The sequence below is a fragment of the Pleuronectes platessa genome, chromosome 12 (genome assembly GCF_947347685.1).
Source record: "Pleuronectes platessa chromosome 12, fPlePla1.1, whole genome shotgun sequence".
NCBI classification, from domain to species: Eukaryota; Metazoa; Chordata; class Actinopteri; order Pleuronectiformes; family Pleuronectidae; genus Pleuronectes; species Pleuronectes platessa.
The window spans coordinates 4,636,534-4,655,765 of NC_070637.1; the positions used below are offsets into that span (position 1 = coordinate 4,636,534).

Consider the following 19,232-nt stretch of genomic DNA (forward strand, 5'->3'; position numbering starts at 1 on the left):
AGAGGCTGACAAGCTGATACACCGGATGATGCAGGTATATATTTTTTACCGGAGTTACCTTAAACTTTGTTATGCTAAAACACTAAACCATTTCGAATTTAACCCTCAAAAGAGATGAAAGCCATCTTAAAGCATTTTTGGTACAACATCAGATGGTAAACATAGACAAATAAATGTATGTTATGGGAAATTTCTGCTCTGTAAAGCAGGGTGACCCACAATTATTCAGTAGCAGGGAAATCTCTTCTTTTAGATGAAAAATTTATTTAGTGTTTTATTGAGTAATTAAATTAATTAGTTACATGTAGACTCTTGATGGAGGGGTAAACTCCACCATATTGCAAGTCATGAGCATAGGGCCCGTTTGTGATTACAATCTATTTCGAGAGAAAAGGAAGGGGCACTGCTCAATAAAAAGGACTTTCTCCCTTCCATTGGGGTTGATAAGCGCATATATAACTGAGTTCATGCCATGATTTGTGGATGATGGTCAAGTCCGTGCAATTATTTATTTTGAGAGCTGCAGTTATGATTTTGAAAATACTTTAGAAGACAACACAATGGCACACTGTGACGTCTTAATTGAGTTAGACACACACACACACACACACACACACACACACACACACACAGAAACAAACACACATTATTGTTTATAGATAGTTGAGGATACAACAGAATACGTAACAATACACTACCTCAAACTCACATAATATGAATAAAGGTCATACAGAGTAATCATCAAACTTCAAAGTCTGTTGTCTTTTCTAACACACATTCAGACATGGTCAGTGATGTAAGCATAGTGAACTCAAATTGATCTCCAGCTGTATTTGAAAGACTCACTGTAGACTGAAGTTAGTTTCACTTAAAATGAACTATACAAGTATAATAACTCCCATAAAATTGTATTATCTCTGCTGTCATCAGCTGCTTCACAGACAGAGCCCTTTATATATCTTGTAATGAAATTAATTCTAAACATTTTTAAAAGAGAAAGTTGCCCTTTAATAATATTTGTACATTTTCAGGAATCCCTCTACATTTATAACTGGCATTTTTACAAGTTCAAACAATCTTCAAAGATATATAAATAAATAATAACAACATGGTCAGCCTTTCATTCCGCAGATGATAGACACAATGTATAGGAAGTGGATTTATCCGTTTGACTGCCTGTCACCGCGTACTCCCGCCTCTCTATTGGCTATTGGTTGTTGAGAAACTTTTCCTTGCACGCTATTGGCTGTTAGGTGGAGGGGGTGGGACAACTTCCAGGAAATAATAAGGATTTGTTTTGGTTTCTCACTGGGACACAGGGACACGTTATGGACTAAACATTACAGGAAGACGTATATTTTAAATATTATCGCGACAGTCCGACATGCTCAGAGAACACATCTGACGACGTCTGGTTCCGGTTTCCTCAGAGGTCGGTAGGTTAATCAATGAGGTTAATACTCATACATTCATATTAAAAGCCTTACTATTAGCGAAGTTAGCTGCTAGTTATGTGCTTCTTCTAAAGCTGTAACGTTAACCCTTGTGTTTAAAGGTCTTAAGTTGGTTCAACCGCTGCTGTCAACAGTTCAGCTATATTGGTATTATTAAATTTACACCATTACATCTGTGCTGTAGCTTTGTAGATCCTATACCACTGTCCTTCAACTGTACATAATCTGAAGATATAACCACCAACAGCTGCTGTGTATTGTAAGACATGTTATATAAGAATCTCCAGGATGGCAAATGTGAAGGTTGTTGTTAACTTTTACAAGAGAGAAGTCACAGTTCAATGACTATAAAACCAGGGCTGGTTTCATTCTCATGTTTCATTTTTGTTTTCATATGAGACTTCAAAGTGTAAGAGTTTGCAGTCTGCACACCTATAGTTAAATTATTTTATCCATTTAAGTGTTGTCCCAGAAGACTAATGTCACAGTTACAATGAGAAACATGATGTCCATCTGTTTGATGTGATTGTTTCCTGAATTTGTTGTTTGACAGGTTTTCTCAAACTCTCCAGGTTCCATGGCGCCACCTAAAAAGAACGTGCTTCCTAAGCCTCTCCCAGAGGGATTCATTCTGACAGACACTGAGAAAAGGAAATGGAGGCTGGGGAAGATCATCGGTCAGGGCGGCTTTGGACTGATTTATCTTGGTACTGTAAAGAGCAAACTCTGTCTGACAACCACTCTCCACACATAAACACCCTGTACATGCTCACATGTGCATGTGAACTAGGATTTGTAGAATAGACAGGGTTTGTCCTGGGTTTTAAAAAGTCCTAAAAAGTCTAAAATGTATAAACATCACATACTTAGTCTTGAATACATTTATGTAATTATGTTCAATTTCATTTAATAGTACTTCTGCCATGATTCAGTTTTATTGTGCAAGTGAGATGCTTTGGAGCCATGCATAGTTTATAATGTCACTCTTGTAGGTCTCGCTAACTAATAACGATATTAGCAAACTAAAATAAAACTACAAACAAGACTAACTTGGAACTGATATTGGTCGTCAATCACTCAGTCAAAATATATCGCAGTACGTTCGGCTGTTGGAAAGACAATGGATACGAACTGTTTCTGCCAGTAGTTTGAGCGATAATGTGGCATATTGAGGGTTATTCTCTGCTAGGCTGGGCTTATCTTTATTTATGGGGAAGTGTTAGTAATTTTGAGAATCCATTATCAATTCATCTGTTGTATTTAACACAGGTCTTAATTGTGATTCACTTTTGGTCTTAAAGTCTTAAATTAACTTCTGCAGAAATCCAGAATGGAAGTCTTTCTCTGCCAGATACAAACATGGTTTGAGGGAGACACTTTGGTGAATCAGTTTTTTTAGGTTGTATGAACAAATCAGTCAGTTCTCAACTCCTCCAATCTATGAAGACCTTTGTTTTCTGCTCAGCTGATCAATAAAGCTCTTTGTAAATTTCTCCTCTGTTCTTAAATACATTTAAAAACTCCAAAGGATTTGATTCACACCACGAGTTAAGACTTAACGTAACGTATAATAACTTTGTAGCCTTCATTTCTCTCCTCTATGTCTCCTCTCGTCTTCAAGCCTCTCGGGATGTTGACAGACCTGCCGCAGCAGACACTGACTTTGTCATAAAACTGGTGAGTACATTAATGCTACATGCAGACGGCCTGTTCATCTTCAGGTGCAAATTTTGATCTCATATTTTAGTATACAGATACATCATATACTGGAAGTTGAAAGTAGCCATAACCATGATTGTGAACAATAACCTTTTTTTTCTTTTTTTTAATTGTGTAATTTAGTTTGAAGCCACTGGTAAGCATGTGATAAGAATAATCAATGATGACCAAATATACAGTATCTGACAATGAAGCAAAATGTTAGTCGGTTTGGTGGTTGTTCATCTTGCACATGGACTACTATCAAATTATTATTTATGGTTAGAATTCCATCCTAAGGTGGTGCAAATCTATTAAAGAGTCACTGTTGGATTGCATGGTTTGGAATAGCTTCAGGATGTGAACATCTCATGCAAATAGGCACATTTTGGCTGGGTGGATAGATTAAGACTGCAGAGACAGGATTTTGTTCACACCTTGGACTGTGTTCAATGTCAAACTGGCTTGCTCCCTTGACATGCACCTTTTTGTTCAAGTGATTGGACAAGAGAAGGAACACAGCATCTCCGTTGTTTATCTCCTAACTGAGTCAGACCACAGACCACATCTCTTTGTTCCTAACCTTTTAAGAATTTTTTTTGTTTCATACAATGATGCTTTGAAAGCTTGAGAAAGGATTTAGTGGTGTACATTATAAATGAAAGGTTCCGATTTGTCATCGTCATATTCCTATTTAATCCACAGTCATAAATGTGCTTCACCTTTCAGCTCAATCCAAACGCAAACCATTGAGTAAATTATATGGTTTGGTTTTACATGGGCTTTGTCCTCACAATGAGCAGTAACCTCCTGCAGTATCCACCAGTTCAACCTCAACCTCACTGGGTCTGCCAGATTTTAGGAAGTTATTACATCACATGACTATGATCATGTAAAAACATTTTTTTTATATTTTTTTACACTTACACATATTAAACAATATATTAGAAGTGTGTTAAGGTGAAGTGGCTTCTGGCTGTAGATTAAAAATATATTTAAGGGCCAGAAATGAGTGAGAACTATAGTGAAGAATGAACTTTACTTGTAGTTTATAGTCCTGATTAAAGGGTGAAAAATAAAACAACATATTTAAAGAAACCAGAGGTTCCTCACTTTGTTATAATTGACATAGAAATTACTCCTTATGTAAAAAGGTCGCAGAAAGAACAGAAAGAAAACTTTAACAAGGAACCGAATGCACAGGCAGATTTCTTTGTGGGATGATGCTCATTGCTTTGGATGATGCTCATTAGTTGGGACAGTGCTCAGTCAGCCTAATGCAGCTTTAACTAACATACTGTGTCTTGTATATGCAGGAGTACCAGGAGAATGGTCCCTTGTTCTTGGAGCTCAAGTTCTACCAAAGGGCGGCCAAAGCAGAGAGCAGTGAGTAGCACCACCTGTCTGGCGTCCCAGCAGCTCGCTGGTGCACGAGTGTGTTTGACTGATGAAGTGGCCGCAGACAGAGGCTTTGCTGCGTGCCACACAGTAATTAATAATAAGCCAAAGCAAACATGCACCTCAGTGGTAGTCAGCCCCCCTCTCTGAGCTTGTCTGGGCTCTCCAGTTCCTTCGCAAGGAGAGGGGCAAGAGACAGTGAGCCACTCACACGTAATGATGCCCGGGCCTCTGCTGAGCCCCTGACCACCTGCCAGCCTGGTTCAGCGCCAGTCAGGCCAGTAGCCATCAAGACCTGAGCCAGACCCACTGCTTTGTCTGGCGCCTCTATGTGCACGTGCGTTTGGAGTTGTATATTCAACACTGTAAGATTGATATTCACATACATTCATTATTACACTTACAAGGACACATTTTCCTAATTTACATAGAGTTTAAGGGCTTGTTCCGGCTCCTGTGACAAGCTGTTACACTGGGGCTTTGCTCAAGGCTGCGAAATAATAAGAATCTGAAAAAGTTGGAATACGAAACGTAAAAAGTTTTTCCAGCTGCTAAACCTAACCCTAAATACATAAGTTAATTTACTAGTCCAAGGCACCAGAGTTTCTACTCTCTTAATGTAGCTAAAGTTGTTTTTATTTATAATTTAGTGGGTAGTTTGACTCAGTCTTTTCAGACACCCAATATTAGAACCTCAGGTCTGTACACACATTTACTTAATTATTCCTGCTCTAATTATGTTCCAGTGGAAAAATGGATGCGCAGCAGGAAATTGGACTTCCTGGGTATCCCGACCTACTGGGGATCAGGACTGGCTGAACATAATAACCTCAGGTATTTACACAGCCAACATGTGGGGGAAAACATGTAATTATTATTATGTCATGTGTACGTCTTCCTTTTATGGGTGTAGAAACAATATCAGCATTTGCTCTGCATATCACAGTATTACTGCAGTTTTGCCAAAATCTAACGTGACGTTTTATTCCATGTTGTACCATAATCTGAGATTAATGTTTAAATGGATAATTTTATTTTTACCTGAGCATTTTATATTTTTACTATACTTTTGTCATATGTGAGATAAAATGTAAGCAGCAAATAAGAATTCCAGTTTCTTTAATTTAGCTACACTTAAGCGGCTGAACTTCAAAATAAAAGGTACTTGTTGGATCGCAAAGTGAATTACCTGTTGGGCTTTTACTACAAGGCCAAGTGGGCTTTTGTATGTTCTATACTTGACCCGGAGGGCATCCGTATTTATGTGTGTTGTGTTGCAGTGTGAGTAAATTCTGGGTAGTGGTGTGAAATGTATGAAATCCTGCATCCTTAAGAGTAGAGTGAGCTGCGTTAAACTCAAAGGTTTCAGGGCACACGTCTTCCAGCCACAAATGGGCCAGTGAGCACATAGTATAAATACTTTGTGCAACCTGCGCACTAGCCACACCCTCAGTTTCATTAAATATAGACGTAAAACTTATTTGGTTAACTTTGATGTATCAGTGGGTGTGTCCACGTCAGTAATTATGAATACTTTGTTATCAAGTGAAGGTGTCTGTTCCGCGCTGCAGCAGAGTAGAGCGGGACTCAGGCTGCATTTTTCTGTTCGTCCCCGAACCGACCCATCATGTCCTGTTGAGTAGCATAGTCACACTCTAAAGGCAGGGCTGTACACTTTACAATGAGGTAACAGGACCAATCTTTTTAGAGATCGTTTTATTATCATTTAAGAAGTGCGCCATCACAGTAGAGGTAATTAAATGCTGCACATAATGTCAAGATCCGTGGTGTACCTACGACAAGTGAGATATTAAACCAACTACTTCAGTGCCCTTTCAAATTTATCATTAAAATATATCAACATCCTCCACATTAAACATGTTCACTAAATACTGCAGTTTATGTAGGAGGATTTATTGCAGGCATTTTCTATTGTTTCATACTACATTCACACTGCATTAGTTAGATCTGGGTGGACTTCATAAATTGACCAGTGAGGGTAGAGTAGTTTTTACTCAAGAACCTGACCTAAAATGGGTTTGACATGGATTCATTTCATCCCTTTAGTAATAGAGTTTGTAGTTGAGAAAATCCCTCACCAGCAAGGAAACAATCAACAGTCTGTAATGTTAGATGTCATTTCTTCATTTAGTCAGTAAGTTCTCATTTTTTATACAGAAAATATAAAACTGCATTGTAACTATGTTAAATGACACATGGTGAAATTATACCATTACAGCCTCGCGAATAAATGACTTTTTCTACTGTTATATAGATACTGCTTAAGTGGGGATGAAGTAAATCATTTTGGCCAAAATTATTTAGTCTTAATCCAAGCTTTCTTTTCAAGCAACTGTACTCAGGTGTTGCTCTGCTGTAATAGGTCAATTCCAATTTGCAGAGCTTGGGTCTCTGTCGAAAATACCCCCGCACTTTAGATGATCCTGCAGAAGGTTTTCTGTAAGTTTTCCAGGAATCAATGATTTCCCCAGGCAAAGCTATCTTTGTGATGTCATAATTGACGATGTCACTTACCTTAGCCTTTACCGTTAATAAGAACTAATAATGGTTCTCTTTTTATGTTTTTCGAGAACCCCTCATCCAAAAGAATTTCACGGTCAAAGCTGCACCTCTATGGGTCCATAATGATAAACACATCAAGGTTGAAGTAAATCTCATGAGCGATTGTTAATGAAATAATATTTTGAATTAGAGGATCTTTCTCTTCCATTGATTTATGTGACACATAAGCTTTTGTTTCTTTGAGCCTATGCATGGTTTAAAATATCAGTATTTAGATCCAGTATAAAGTTATGGTTTTATGGTGATATGATAATTTTGTTTGCGCTGCAGTCTTACATAATGCTAAACTCCTTTAGCAGTCTATAATTATGCTAATTAGGTTCGACATTTAATGGCTTTTGCTTGTGAAAATTATGTTAAAAAGCAGCTTCCCCCTCTTCTATTTAATTACCCCAGTCTTGGTAAATCAATCCCCGTCGGAGACATGTTATTTTAAAGTCATTGTGACTCATCATTCAATACTACACGTGAATAGTATATGATGAAACTCCACTTTAGCAGTCATTGTAAAGTTGTTTAAAATCTGAAGTTACTGATCTTTTTAGACTTGGGACTCTCACAAATGCTTGAGACATATCAGGAATTGGAAGATGGAGTGTTATTCACAACCAGGATCCCAACCTCTTTCACTCAGGTACCGCTTCATGGCCATGGACCGACTGGGCACTGACCTCCAGAAAGTCTGCGATCGCAATGCAGGTCGACTGAAAAAGGCCACCGTGCTCCAGCTTGGTCGAGGACTGGTGAGATAAATACAATGCTCTATTGATTGTTGCTTAAGGAAGCTGGATACAGATGGAGCTCCAGCAGATCGGATTGAGGAAATTCAGGGTGAAAGACACTTTAACTGATGTCTCTGTGTCTTTGTCTCCTGTGTCAGGTGGATGTACTGGAGTATATCCATGAGAACGAGTACGTCCATGCAGATATTAAAGCTGCCAACCTCATGCAGAGTTTCAGAGACCCTCATAAGGTTTGTGCACTTTAGAGCAAAAACAATGCAAATGTCCGCTGCCAACCATTTTAACAAAGAATGCATCTCTAAATAGATAGGATACGTTTTTGTTGAATGTGTGGGCCTTCTGTTGTGTTCTGTAGATCTACCTTGCAGACTATGGGCTGTCCTGCAGATACTCTCCTGAAGGAGTCCACAAAGAATACAAGGAAAACCCCAAGAAGGGCCACAATGGAACCATTGAGTACACAAGCCTTGATGCCCACAAGGGGACTGGTAGGCCTTTAATTTCAGTTGCAGAGACTTGTGTTTTCTGCAGTAGTCAGTGTTAGTGGTTTTACACGTTTGTTACACGGTGTTCAGTCACATACCAATTATATGTTTCATTTTTAGAGACATAAAACCTGTTTGTGTCATTTTTGTGTATATGACTCGGGCTGCATTTTTTGTCTGACCCGACCCCTGCTTGACCAGGTAGTGACTGAGCCTGACCAGAGGCCGATAAGTGATTTGATTTTTTGTCTCGTCCTGGGCCATCCCATCACATCCCCTCTGGTTTCGGGTTGCGTAGTAATGCTCTACATCAGAGTCACATCCGGTAATGGGCCGACAAAAATGATAATGTTAATGCTGTAAAGACACTGAACAAACGCATCTTTCTTGTTAAATGCGCGATGTAATCGATAACACGGTCACAACCCGGTGGGAAAATGTCCACATTGTGGCATCCCTAGAAGAGAAGCCCTGACATTTGGTTACATTTAATTTGACCTCTGTCAGGTCATTCTTCCCTCTTGGCCATGAGGCGGGTCATTATACAGGCTGAAAGCTCTGCTTTCAAAGAGTAGGCTCTGCTGTTGTTCCTAAAATATCTAGATGTAAATATATTTGCAATAATCTGCCAGATTAGATTAAGGTTCTTCCACTAAACTCAGTTACCTGTTGTTTGTTTTGCATCTATTGTTGAGAAGGGCTTGAGAGAGCAGGAAATGAAAAGATGTGATACCCCTCTTCTCCATTCAGATCAATACGCTTTCTAAGAAGAGGCTATGTAACACAGGCCTTACATAGTTAATGTAAGTACCTAGTGTGGACCATTCAAAGAAAAGTGGTCTTTTGCCTCTTGTTGAGGTCTCAGTTAAATTAAATTGCTGTAGCCCTGTGCAAATTGAATCCTTAGTCATTTCCACACATCAACGCACTTAAGCATTTCACTGCTTTTCTGATCTTCACTTTAAGTCCTGTTTATAATTATTATTGGCCTAACCAGATTCTACTTAACAGAGGGACAATAGTGTTTAGTCAGTTTTAGGTAAGTGGTGTCAGTGCAACAAATGGTGACACATTTTTTCAGCAAATAAAGTATCCAACAATAAAACTAATACAAGGTTTGTTTTTTCTCATGTGCTTAATTGGAGGTGGCTTTAATTTACAACAAGTATGAACTAATCAATCAATCAATCAAATTGTATTAGTATAGCCCATATTCACAAATCACAATCTATCTCATAGGGCTTTAACAAGGTATGACATCGTCTGTCCTAAACCTTCAACAAGAGTCAGGAAGAACTACAAAAAAAAACAGGGTAAGTTTTCATTGAAGAAGCCGGAACTAAAAAATAACCTCACGTTGATCATTTAATAAGTAAGTGTTTGACCTCACTGTAACTAAAGCAGCGCGAAAAGTTTTAAAACTGATGTGAAAGAAACGGTTTTATTGTCCAACATTTTCTACAAAATCAATGAGGGGCACCAGAAGGAGACAAGAGGCTTCCACCATTTCAGTGACAGGCAAAGGCTCTCAAGAAACCAAGTGTGTTGACTGGATAACTGTATTTCATTTATACGTATATGCTTCAATTTATTGTTGCCTATTTAACACATCCGTCAGTAAATGGCCTTTCTGTGAGGAACCTTGAAAAGGTAGCAACACTTGACCGTGACAAAATCTTTTCTTTTTTTTGTTTTGAACATTCTTTTTATTGAACATTTTCAGAAATTATAACAGTCCAGCACAGTACATACAGAATATATGAAATATGTAGCAAATCCAAAATACATCTACAGCAATGATCTCAAAAGTCCTAATTAGGTCTTACATTTCAGGCAGTTGCAGTCTGAGCTCCCAGGTACCTCACCACTTTATCAAACTTAACTGTAAAAAGGTCATTCTGACCGTTGATACGAAATCTTAGTCTTTCCAGAGAAATATAATCTAACATCAGAGACTTCCATAGATGTATTGAAGGAGGTTCATCTCCTACCCATTTGGTCATAACAGCCTTCCTGCCCAACATAAGCAGAAAATGTACAGTGTTCTTATGTGGTCTTAGTGATTCAGGAATATAACCAAATAAACATAATATTGGATTAGGCTGTATTTTCTGTTTAATTATCTCACCAACCCCATCGCATACAGTTTGCCAAAACCGTTGAATCTTTTCACATTCCCAGAGGCAGTGAAATCTTGTCCCTAAAATAGTTTTACATTTTAGGCAGTTTGGAGAGGCCCCTGCTGTGTATTTACTATACATATAAGGAGATATATAGACATTTTGTAGGATATTATATTGCATTTCTCTGAATCTGTTACATATGGATATTTTCGATGGTAAAAGTAAGATTTCCTCTCATATTTCACTGTCTATCGTTGTTTTCATCTGGGTCTCCCATAGTTTCCGTAGGGATGATAGTCTGTCTGTTTTCAGATATTGCAATTTGGAGTAAAATTTGGAGACAAAATGCCCCTGTTTAAGACTATCTAAGAGAGTCTTTTCTAGTGAGTTAAAGTCACCTGGAAGACTGAGAGTATCCATTTTAGTATACACATAGTGTCTGACCTGAAGGTATTTGTAAAATTCTTTTGTTTGTAATTTATATGTAGCCTGTAATGATTCGAATGTTTTAAATTTTCCCCTATCCCAAAGGTCATAAATATGGTAAATTCCTGCTTCATACCAGTTCTGAAAGTTAGGTCCAGTGCCTCCCCTGGTTAATTCAGGGTTATCAGTCAGTGTTGTTAAACAACTCAATTTATGTTTAGTCCCGAATAATTTCCGTAAAGAATTCCAAGTACTACGCACATTATTAATTAGATAATTGTCTTTCGCCGTAATTGGTAATTCACTCCTGCGTTTGTCAAGTAAGTTGACAGGAGAGTACGGTTTGGAGAAGGTTGCTTCAATATCAAACCATGGCGGCTTCGGTTTAGCAGCCGACCATATTGAAATAATTCTGGCTTGCATTGAAGTTGTATAGTATGTAATGTTGGGGAGGCCCCACCCCCCTTGTTCTTTTGGCAATTGTAAAATATCTAATTTAATTTTAGGCTTCCTGCCAGCCCATATAAAGTCAGAGATAGCTTTATTTATATCTTTAATGTTGTTTCTCTTCAAAGATATGAAGAGCATAGATAGAGGGTACATAATTTTGGGCAGAATTGTCATCTTAATAAGATTGATTCTGCCAAGAAAGGATATAGGAAGCTTCTTCCAGCTCAGCATCTTGTCTTTAATGTGTTTTACCATGGGGTTAACATTTTTAGCATAAAGTTGACAAATTTTTGGTGTTATTTTAACCCCCAGATATGTGAATCCATCTGGTGCCCAGCGAAAAGGTTTTACAAAGTCAGGTTCATGTTCATATGAAATACCAAGAGGCATGATTTCAGATTTTGTAAAATTAATCTTGTATCCAGAAATTCGACCGAACTCTTTCACACATTTGATTAGCGCGGGTATTGAATTTTGTGGGTCTGTCAATGTCAGGAGGATATCATCCGCGTACAGCAGAATTTTGTACTGTGTTGTACCTATCACCGTTCCCTTGATACTGGAGGTTTGTCGGACAGCAATTGCCAATGGCTCTATAGCTAAAGAAAACAACAGAGTGACCCTTGAGCTGTACCTCTGTTAAGTTGAAACTGGCCAGAAATTAGACCATTTGTTAAAACTGAGGCAGTGGGTATTTTATATAGAAGCCGTACCCATCGAACAAAATCTGTTTGAAAGACAAATTTTTTCAACACCTCAAACATGTATTTTCGTTCAATATGATCAAATGCTTTTTCTGCATCCATCGTTACTATAGCACTTGGAGTTTGATGAAAATTAAGATGGTGAATAATATTAATTAAACGTCTTGTGTTGTTCGATGAAATACGGCCTCTCACAAACCCTGTTTGGTCTGCATTAACTACATCAGTCACCACTCTTTCTAGTCGATTAGCTACTATTTTTGAGAGTATTTTTACATCCACCCCAAGTAGACTAATGGGGCGATAAGAGGCACATAGTTCTGGATCTTTCCCTTTTTTGGGGATAACTATAATATGAGCTAAGTACATAGATTTTGGGAGTTCATCCTCTTCAAAAGATTTGTTGAACACACGTTGTAGTAGTTTATTAATTTTGCTTTTCATCTTTTTATAAAACTGAACACAAAATCCATCAGCCCCTGGACTTTTATCCGACTGGAGTGAGGAGATTGCATTATCAATTTCTGTTATTGTAACAGGTCCTTCTAGCAGTTTAGCTCGTTCATCTGTTAGCTGAGGTATCTGTAAACCATCTAAGAAATTGCTATCGGCAAGTGTATCATTGTCCAGTTCTGAGGTGTATAGTGTTTTATAAAACCTCTGAAAACATTCATTAATCTTTGTATTATTTGTCTGGCGAATTTGATCCTCATCAGATATTGCAGAAATAAAAGCTTTTTGGGGAGAGTTTCTTGCAAGACGAGCTAAGAACTTATTTGGCTTATTTCCAAATTCAAACATTCTTTGTCTAGCAAACAGAATATCAGACTCAGCCTTCTTTGTTAGTAGATTAGTCAGCAGTATTCTTGTCTCCTTTAACTCTTTAAGCACCCTATCGGATTTGGATCTATGAAAATCTTCCTCTAATTTTTTGATTTTATTCTCAATTCGTGATTGTTCCTGAGTGCGCTCTTTTTTCTTCTTACTAGAGTATGATATAATCATGCCTCTCATATAAGCTTTATAAGCTTCCCACACCAGTCCCGGATCACAGTCATTGCAGTCGTTTACATCTAAATAGAGGTCTGTCTGTGTTTCCAAGAATTTAATAAAATTATCGTCATGAAACAGTGATGAGTTAATTTTCCAAGAGAACGATCACTCTGTGGGCCTAAGAGGTTGCATTTCCAAAGTGACAGAAGCATGGTCTGAAAGGGCAATGGATCCAATGTCAGACCATTCCACCAAATGGGCTAGGTGTCCAGATATAAATATATAGTCAATTCGCGAAAATGACAAATGAGGTGGAGAATAAAAAGTGTAATTCTTGTTATTAGGATTCATGTATCTCCAACCAAGTTCAATATCTCAAGAAAATTTTGTAATTCTCTGCCAGATTTTGACTGATCTTTATGGGGGGGGTCTTTGTCTAAAGAGGGGGAAAGATAACAGTTAAAGTCGCCTCCAATTATCATATTTGTACAGTCCATTTCAACAATTATACTGAGTAGGAAGGCAAAAAAGTCCTTGTCATAGACATTAGGAGCATAAACATTTCCTAACAGTACTGATTCTCCATATAGTTCTCCTTTTACTAGAACTATCCTTCCATCTGTGTCTTTGTAGCTATCTTTAGCTGTAAATGGTAACAATCTGTGAACTAGTATAATTGCTCCCCTTTTATTTGTAGAATAAGATGTAAAATATACCTGTCCGACCCATTCCCTGAGATATTTTTTGTGCTCCTCCTCATTCAAATGGGTTTCTTGGAGGAATGCAACCTGGACATTTTCCTTTTTAAGATAGTTCAGAACAGCTTTCCTTTTGACAACATTATTTGAGCCCTTAATATTCCAGGTACAAAACTTTGTAAAATATTCAAAATAATATAATATTATATCATGCTGCATAGTCTCATTTACATTATAACATAATTTGGATATGCTTTCAATCTGAAATCCTGCCTGGACCATAAACAAAAAACACCTGAACAATCCAAGCAAGAACAAACCAAGGCTTGGGTAATACCTACCTAACATGGCTAAAATGGAGCCTAGAAAACAAAAAACAAAAACCTTGTTGTACTCTAGCTATACTGGTACAGCTGAGGGGGCGAGTGAATCAAAGTGAGAGAGAAAAAAGAAAAGAAAAAAGAGAGCATGTCGGGTCTCTCCATCTGGATTATGTCCTAACCATAATGCCAGCATGTCAACGACTATGTAAATAATAGCAATACACATCAACTCGAGTAAACAGATATACTTGTATAAGTGTGTTTAAATTAAAATTAACAGAAGTTATCTTAATCTTACCTAATACTTACTATCCATTGTGCGAGTCATTTTCTGTTCATTTGTATAAGAAGTCCTTATTTGGCAGATGATGTACTCTCCCTGATTACAGGTGGATTGATAGAGTCACTAGGTCGGGAGTGTCTTCACGTAGTCGTTGATTTCCTTCATTGTGGGAAGGGAGATCGGTTTTCCATTTGGAGGGAGAACCTTAATTATAGCTGGATACGCAAATGCGTATTTGATCCCCGCTTCCCGGAGCCTTCTGCGCGCGTCTGCAGATTGTTGCCTCCGCTTAACGATCTCCGCAGAAAAGTCCTGGTAAAAAGACACTACTTGACCATCCGTGGAAACTCTGCCCTTGTTTCTTGCTGCGTGTAAGATCCTCTGTCTGTCCGTGTAGTTGTGAAGCCTCACCAGGACCGCGCGGGGGCCCTGTCTGCCGATGGATCCCACTGGAGGTCCCACCCGATGAGCTCGTTCAATTTTCAACCGTTCCCCTTGCGAGTCCATGTTCAAGACCTCCGGAATCCATTTCTCAAAAAACACGGGTGGATTCTTACCTTCAGTGCCTTCTTTCAGTCCAATAATTCTGACGTTTTGTCGTCGACTCTGGTTCTCATAATTCTCAAGTCTCTCCATCGCTCTTTCCAGCGCCGATTTCATCGATTCAAGCCGTGGCGTATTAGCCGCTGCATTATCCTCCAAGTCCGAGACTCGTTGTTCCACCGACCCCAGTCTGTCAACTATTTTGTCTAGCTTTTCTGACATCTCTGTGACTGGTTTCAGGATATTAGCGAGTGTAGTGTCCAGCATCTCCTTAATATTACGCGTCACCTGTTGAACCACTGCGCTGTCGTTAGTGAGGCTGGAGATTCTGGATTCTGGCTCTTCTTCGGTAGCTAGCTCTAGCTCTGATTCGTCATCTGGGTTAGCTAGCGCTTCGTTAGCCGCCGACTTGTTGTTCTTTTTCCGAGCTTCTCTCTTTTTGGGCATAGTGAAAAAGTTGTCCAGCGACATGTCCAACGCCTCTATAGGTTTAGTGATAATTTCAGCGCAATTTTAGCAACGGGTAGACTGAGAAATTTTGTTTAAATTAAATCCAGTGAGGAGCCCGACAGCGGCGCGTCTATCCTCCACGGTGCATCACGTGACCCCCCGACAAAATCTTTTCAATGGCTCATAATAGTAAGGGCATTTTAGCAGATATTTGACCAATCTGGGAACTAAATCCTTACCAAGAAATTTCTTCACAATTGTGTTTAGGAAGGTGTGTAATATCATGTCTTAAAATGTTGAAATTCAACTCCCGTGGGAAACCTCCCTAAAAAATTGCTCAAAGTTGGGGTACCTGTAACCGGTTTTGAAAAATCGAAAATGTTAAATTTGGCTTTAAGTAACTTGTGAGGGGTCAAACTAGGGTTTTTTCATGATTCTGAGTTGATTGCAATTATTAGTTTTTCACCAAAACTACTCCTTAGTGCAAACGGGTCAGGCACCCCCACTTTTCCCACTCACTGCATTTCTCAGCCAATATTCACGAATAAAGGGTTCCAAAGGATTCTGGACTACTAGAGCTGATCCAGCTGATCTATCCAGGGAGTACGACAGCCAACGACATCCTGGATGGAGGATGTTTTGACAAGGCAATCCGTGCTCACCTCCTGAGCTGATTGATGCAGCCATCTATCAGCACATCATGAAACATGCCTTCACTGAGGAGGAGCTTGGTGAAATGAGGACCTTGATGGAGAAGGTAGCTGATGGGAAAATGGGAGCCAGACACACAGATCCAGTTGTTGTAGTGTTTGAATGGAGATTTGAAGAAATCTTCAAAAGACTTGCCAAAGAAGGAAGAACGCCTGCACTCTGGGTGCAGTACCACTACATGGTAGATGTCATCAAGATCTTCATCAGAAGTGAACGGCTTGCAGACCACAATGGGCACCTGTCCTGCATTGTCACCAGGATGCTAGACATCTTTGCAGCTGCGGGGCATCACCAATATGCCAAGGGGGCACGGCTGTACTGTGAACTCATGAAGCAACTCAAGACTTTGCCTGCTTACAAGGAAACCTTTAAAAGTTTTACTGCCCATGGGAAGCATGTTGTCCGTTACTCTAGCCATGATTGGTCTGGCACCTGGTGTGACATCTGTATTGAGCAGACATTAATGAAGACAGCCAAGTCAGAAGGTGGACTGAGCAGAGGGAGGATGAGAAATAGTGATTCTGGTCACAGTTGCTGGGTGCTTACCCTCAACCACTTCTCCAATGTCAACCAGCGCATGGAGGAAGGTGTCAATAAACATGGTCCCCTCCACAGAGACCTTGCCAAAACTCAAATGAAGCGAGATGCTGAAGCGATTGAACTTGTCCTCAAATGGTTTGAGGAGATCAACCCATTTGACCAAGATCGAGATAAGGAGTTGCTTGTGTCTTTCTCAACAGGATTCACAAGCACAAGATATGACCCAGTTAATGCAGAGAGAGCTGCTGAAGTAAGGAGGGAGATGCAGATAAAGCTGGATGGACGGTCAGCCACATCGACCATGGAGGTGAAGTTGAAGGTACAAGCCCTGTCATCACTCAGACAGATTCCCAAGGTCAATGAAAAGAAGATTCACTTTGACTCACTCAAGTTGTTCAACCGACTGATCATTTTGGCCCAACGGGCTATGACAGTTGAGACGAGCTTACAGTATGAGCTGACTTCCTTCCCGTTGTCCCTGTTCAGCAACAAAAATCAGAAAATTAACAAGGCAAACAAGGCAGGCTTTTCCAAGACTAGCCTGAAGGATTTAACTGATCCGCTTGACCTCACTAACCAACCCTCCTCCACTCTGGTGGTTGATGGTGGATGGCTTCTCTACATGGTGAAGTGGGAACAAGGTCAGAGTTGGCAGGAGATTGCCAACAGTTACCTGAGATACTTGCAGGGTCTTGGCTGTCGCTCTCAGAAGATCATTGTGGTCTTTGATGGCTATAGCAGATCGCCAAAAGATCATGACCACATCAGACGTACCAAGAAGTCATGCTGTGATCTCCAGATTCAACCAGATCTGATACACTGGACACCAAGAGCAAAGTTCTTGGACAACACTCATGACAAGAGTGAGCTCATCCACCTCCTCTCTTCAACATTTCGGATATTGATGAACACATGGACATCTTCCTTGACACACAGGCTTCTAAGGATGCAGTGATTCAAGCTGGTACAGCCATCTTTCAGTGCATTTACCATGCACCAGGTACCAGTTTGGGTTCAATTCGATACAGCATGTTCTCACAGAAAGCGGCAGCTGGGGTGATCAAACCAGAGACTCTGTCTCCAACAGAGGGTGGAGCTGCACAGCACTCTCTCTGTGCATATATACAAACCCGGGACTGGATCCTTCTTAAGAGCATGTCTTTGGACCCTAGTGACTACGGGTGGACATTAGGTGTTCAGGGATATGATCCAGTTCCAACACTAGACCCCATTGCTCCTGAGGAGCTTCTTCAGTTCACAGTCTGCAGTTGCAATGGAGATTGCAGCGACCGCCGGTGCAGCTGCAAAAAGAATGGTGTCAAGTGTATCTCGGCATGTGGAGTTTGCAAAGGCATTAAGTGCAAGAATTGTGTTCATGATGATGTTCAGTTTGGAGAAGACTCAGACATTGACACATGAGGTGTGTGGCAGAGTGGATCAGTATTATGCAAGATACTGAAATAAACGAATAACGCTACTTTTCAAATGTCTGTTTTTCCACTAAGGAGCAGTTTTGGTGAAAAACGAATGCTGCCCTGACAATTATTACCTTTCCATTAGGCTATTGCTTTAGACAAATAGAAAAAAGATAGAATATCTCATGGTGTTAACTGGGTTATTTTTATTTTCTATTGATTTTGGGGAGGCGGGGGGGTTTGGAACCCTTTTTCGTGAATAATGGCTGAAAATACAGTGAGTGGGAAAAGTGGGGGTGGCTGTTTTTGCACTAAGGAGTAGTTTTGGTGAAAAACTAATGTTTGCAATCAACTCAGAATCATGAAAAAACCCTAGTTTGACCCCTCACAAGTTACTTAAAGCCAAATTTAACATTTTCGATTTTTCAAAAATCGGTTACAGGTACCCCAACTTTGAGCAATTTTTTAGGAGGTTTCCCACAGGAGTTGAATTTCAACATTTTAAGACATGATATTACACACCTTCCTAAACACAACTGTGAAAAAATTTCTTGGTAAGGATTTAGTTCCCAGATTTTCATATGTTGCCCTCACTATAAAGGATGTTTTAAAAAGAAAAGGGCCTTGGTATGAAAAAGATTCCCCACCTCATAGGTTGTTATTGTTTGCTGGTCCAATTGTTGTGCAGGTTTCTTATTGTTTTGTTCACCTATCCAGGGACTACACATACACTATATACGCCACAGAAAATAAAGGAGGAACACCAATGATTACACATTTATTAAATCACATCCAACATATTTGTCTGCATAATGCTCTGTAAAAAAGTTTTCAAACCTGAAACTCAAAGCAGTCTGTAAAGTGGGTAATATAACAGATTTCAACTTTTTATCTAAATGTTCCTCTTCCCATAGTAGAAACTAGACACTATTACTTTGTTGACTTGATAGCAGACCCTGGCAGTAATCCTACACAGAACTAACAGGGAAACCCTCTTGATTTGTCTTTGTCTGCTAATCTGACTTCTTAGTAAGTGCAGGGAGACCGACAGGTATTCACAATAGCACTGCATTAATAATAACCCCACTCTAATCTTTGTCCTTAGAGTTTGCAGTCTGTGTTTGTCAATACATGTAAAATAGTCTCCACGCCCTGCCACCCTCTGCCTTCCTCAGCTGATATTGGGAACACATTAACTGGCAAATTGCCTAC

General features: G+C 39.5%; 1 protein-coding gene across 5 annotated transcripts in view; it reads left to right on the forward strand.

Annotated features, from left to right (window-relative positions):
* The first annotated feature begins 1,272 nt into the window (after positions 1–1,272).
* The window catches only part of LOC128453610 (serine/threonine-protein kinase VRK1), a 32,358-nt gene continuing 14,398 nt past the window's right edge, over positions 1,273–19,232 (forward strand). For 2 of the 5 annotated variants that reach the window (XM_053436596.1, XM_053436600.1), the window contains exons 1-8: positions 1,273–1,432; positions 2,008–2,161; positions 3,076–3,131; positions 4,469–4,538; positions 5,297–5,384; positions 7,768–7,876; positions 8,014–8,106; positions 8,232–8,364. In XM_053436596.1, the coding sequence (XP_053292571.1) occupies positions 2,032–2,161; positions 3,076–3,131; positions 4,469–4,538; positions 5,297–5,384; positions 7,768–7,876; positions 8,014–8,106; positions 8,232–8,364 (679 nt within the window). In that variant the 5' untranslated portion in view covers positions 1,273–1,432; positions 2,008–2,031. Of the gene's footprint in view, positions 1,437–2,007; positions 2,162–3,075; positions 3,132–4,468; positions 4,539–5,296; positions 5,385–7,767; positions 7,877–8,013; positions 8,107–8,231; positions 8,365–19,232 lie in introns of all 5 variants that reach the window. The other 3 variants (XM_053436598.1, XM_053436599.1, XM_053436597.1) reach the window with 3 other exon arrangements.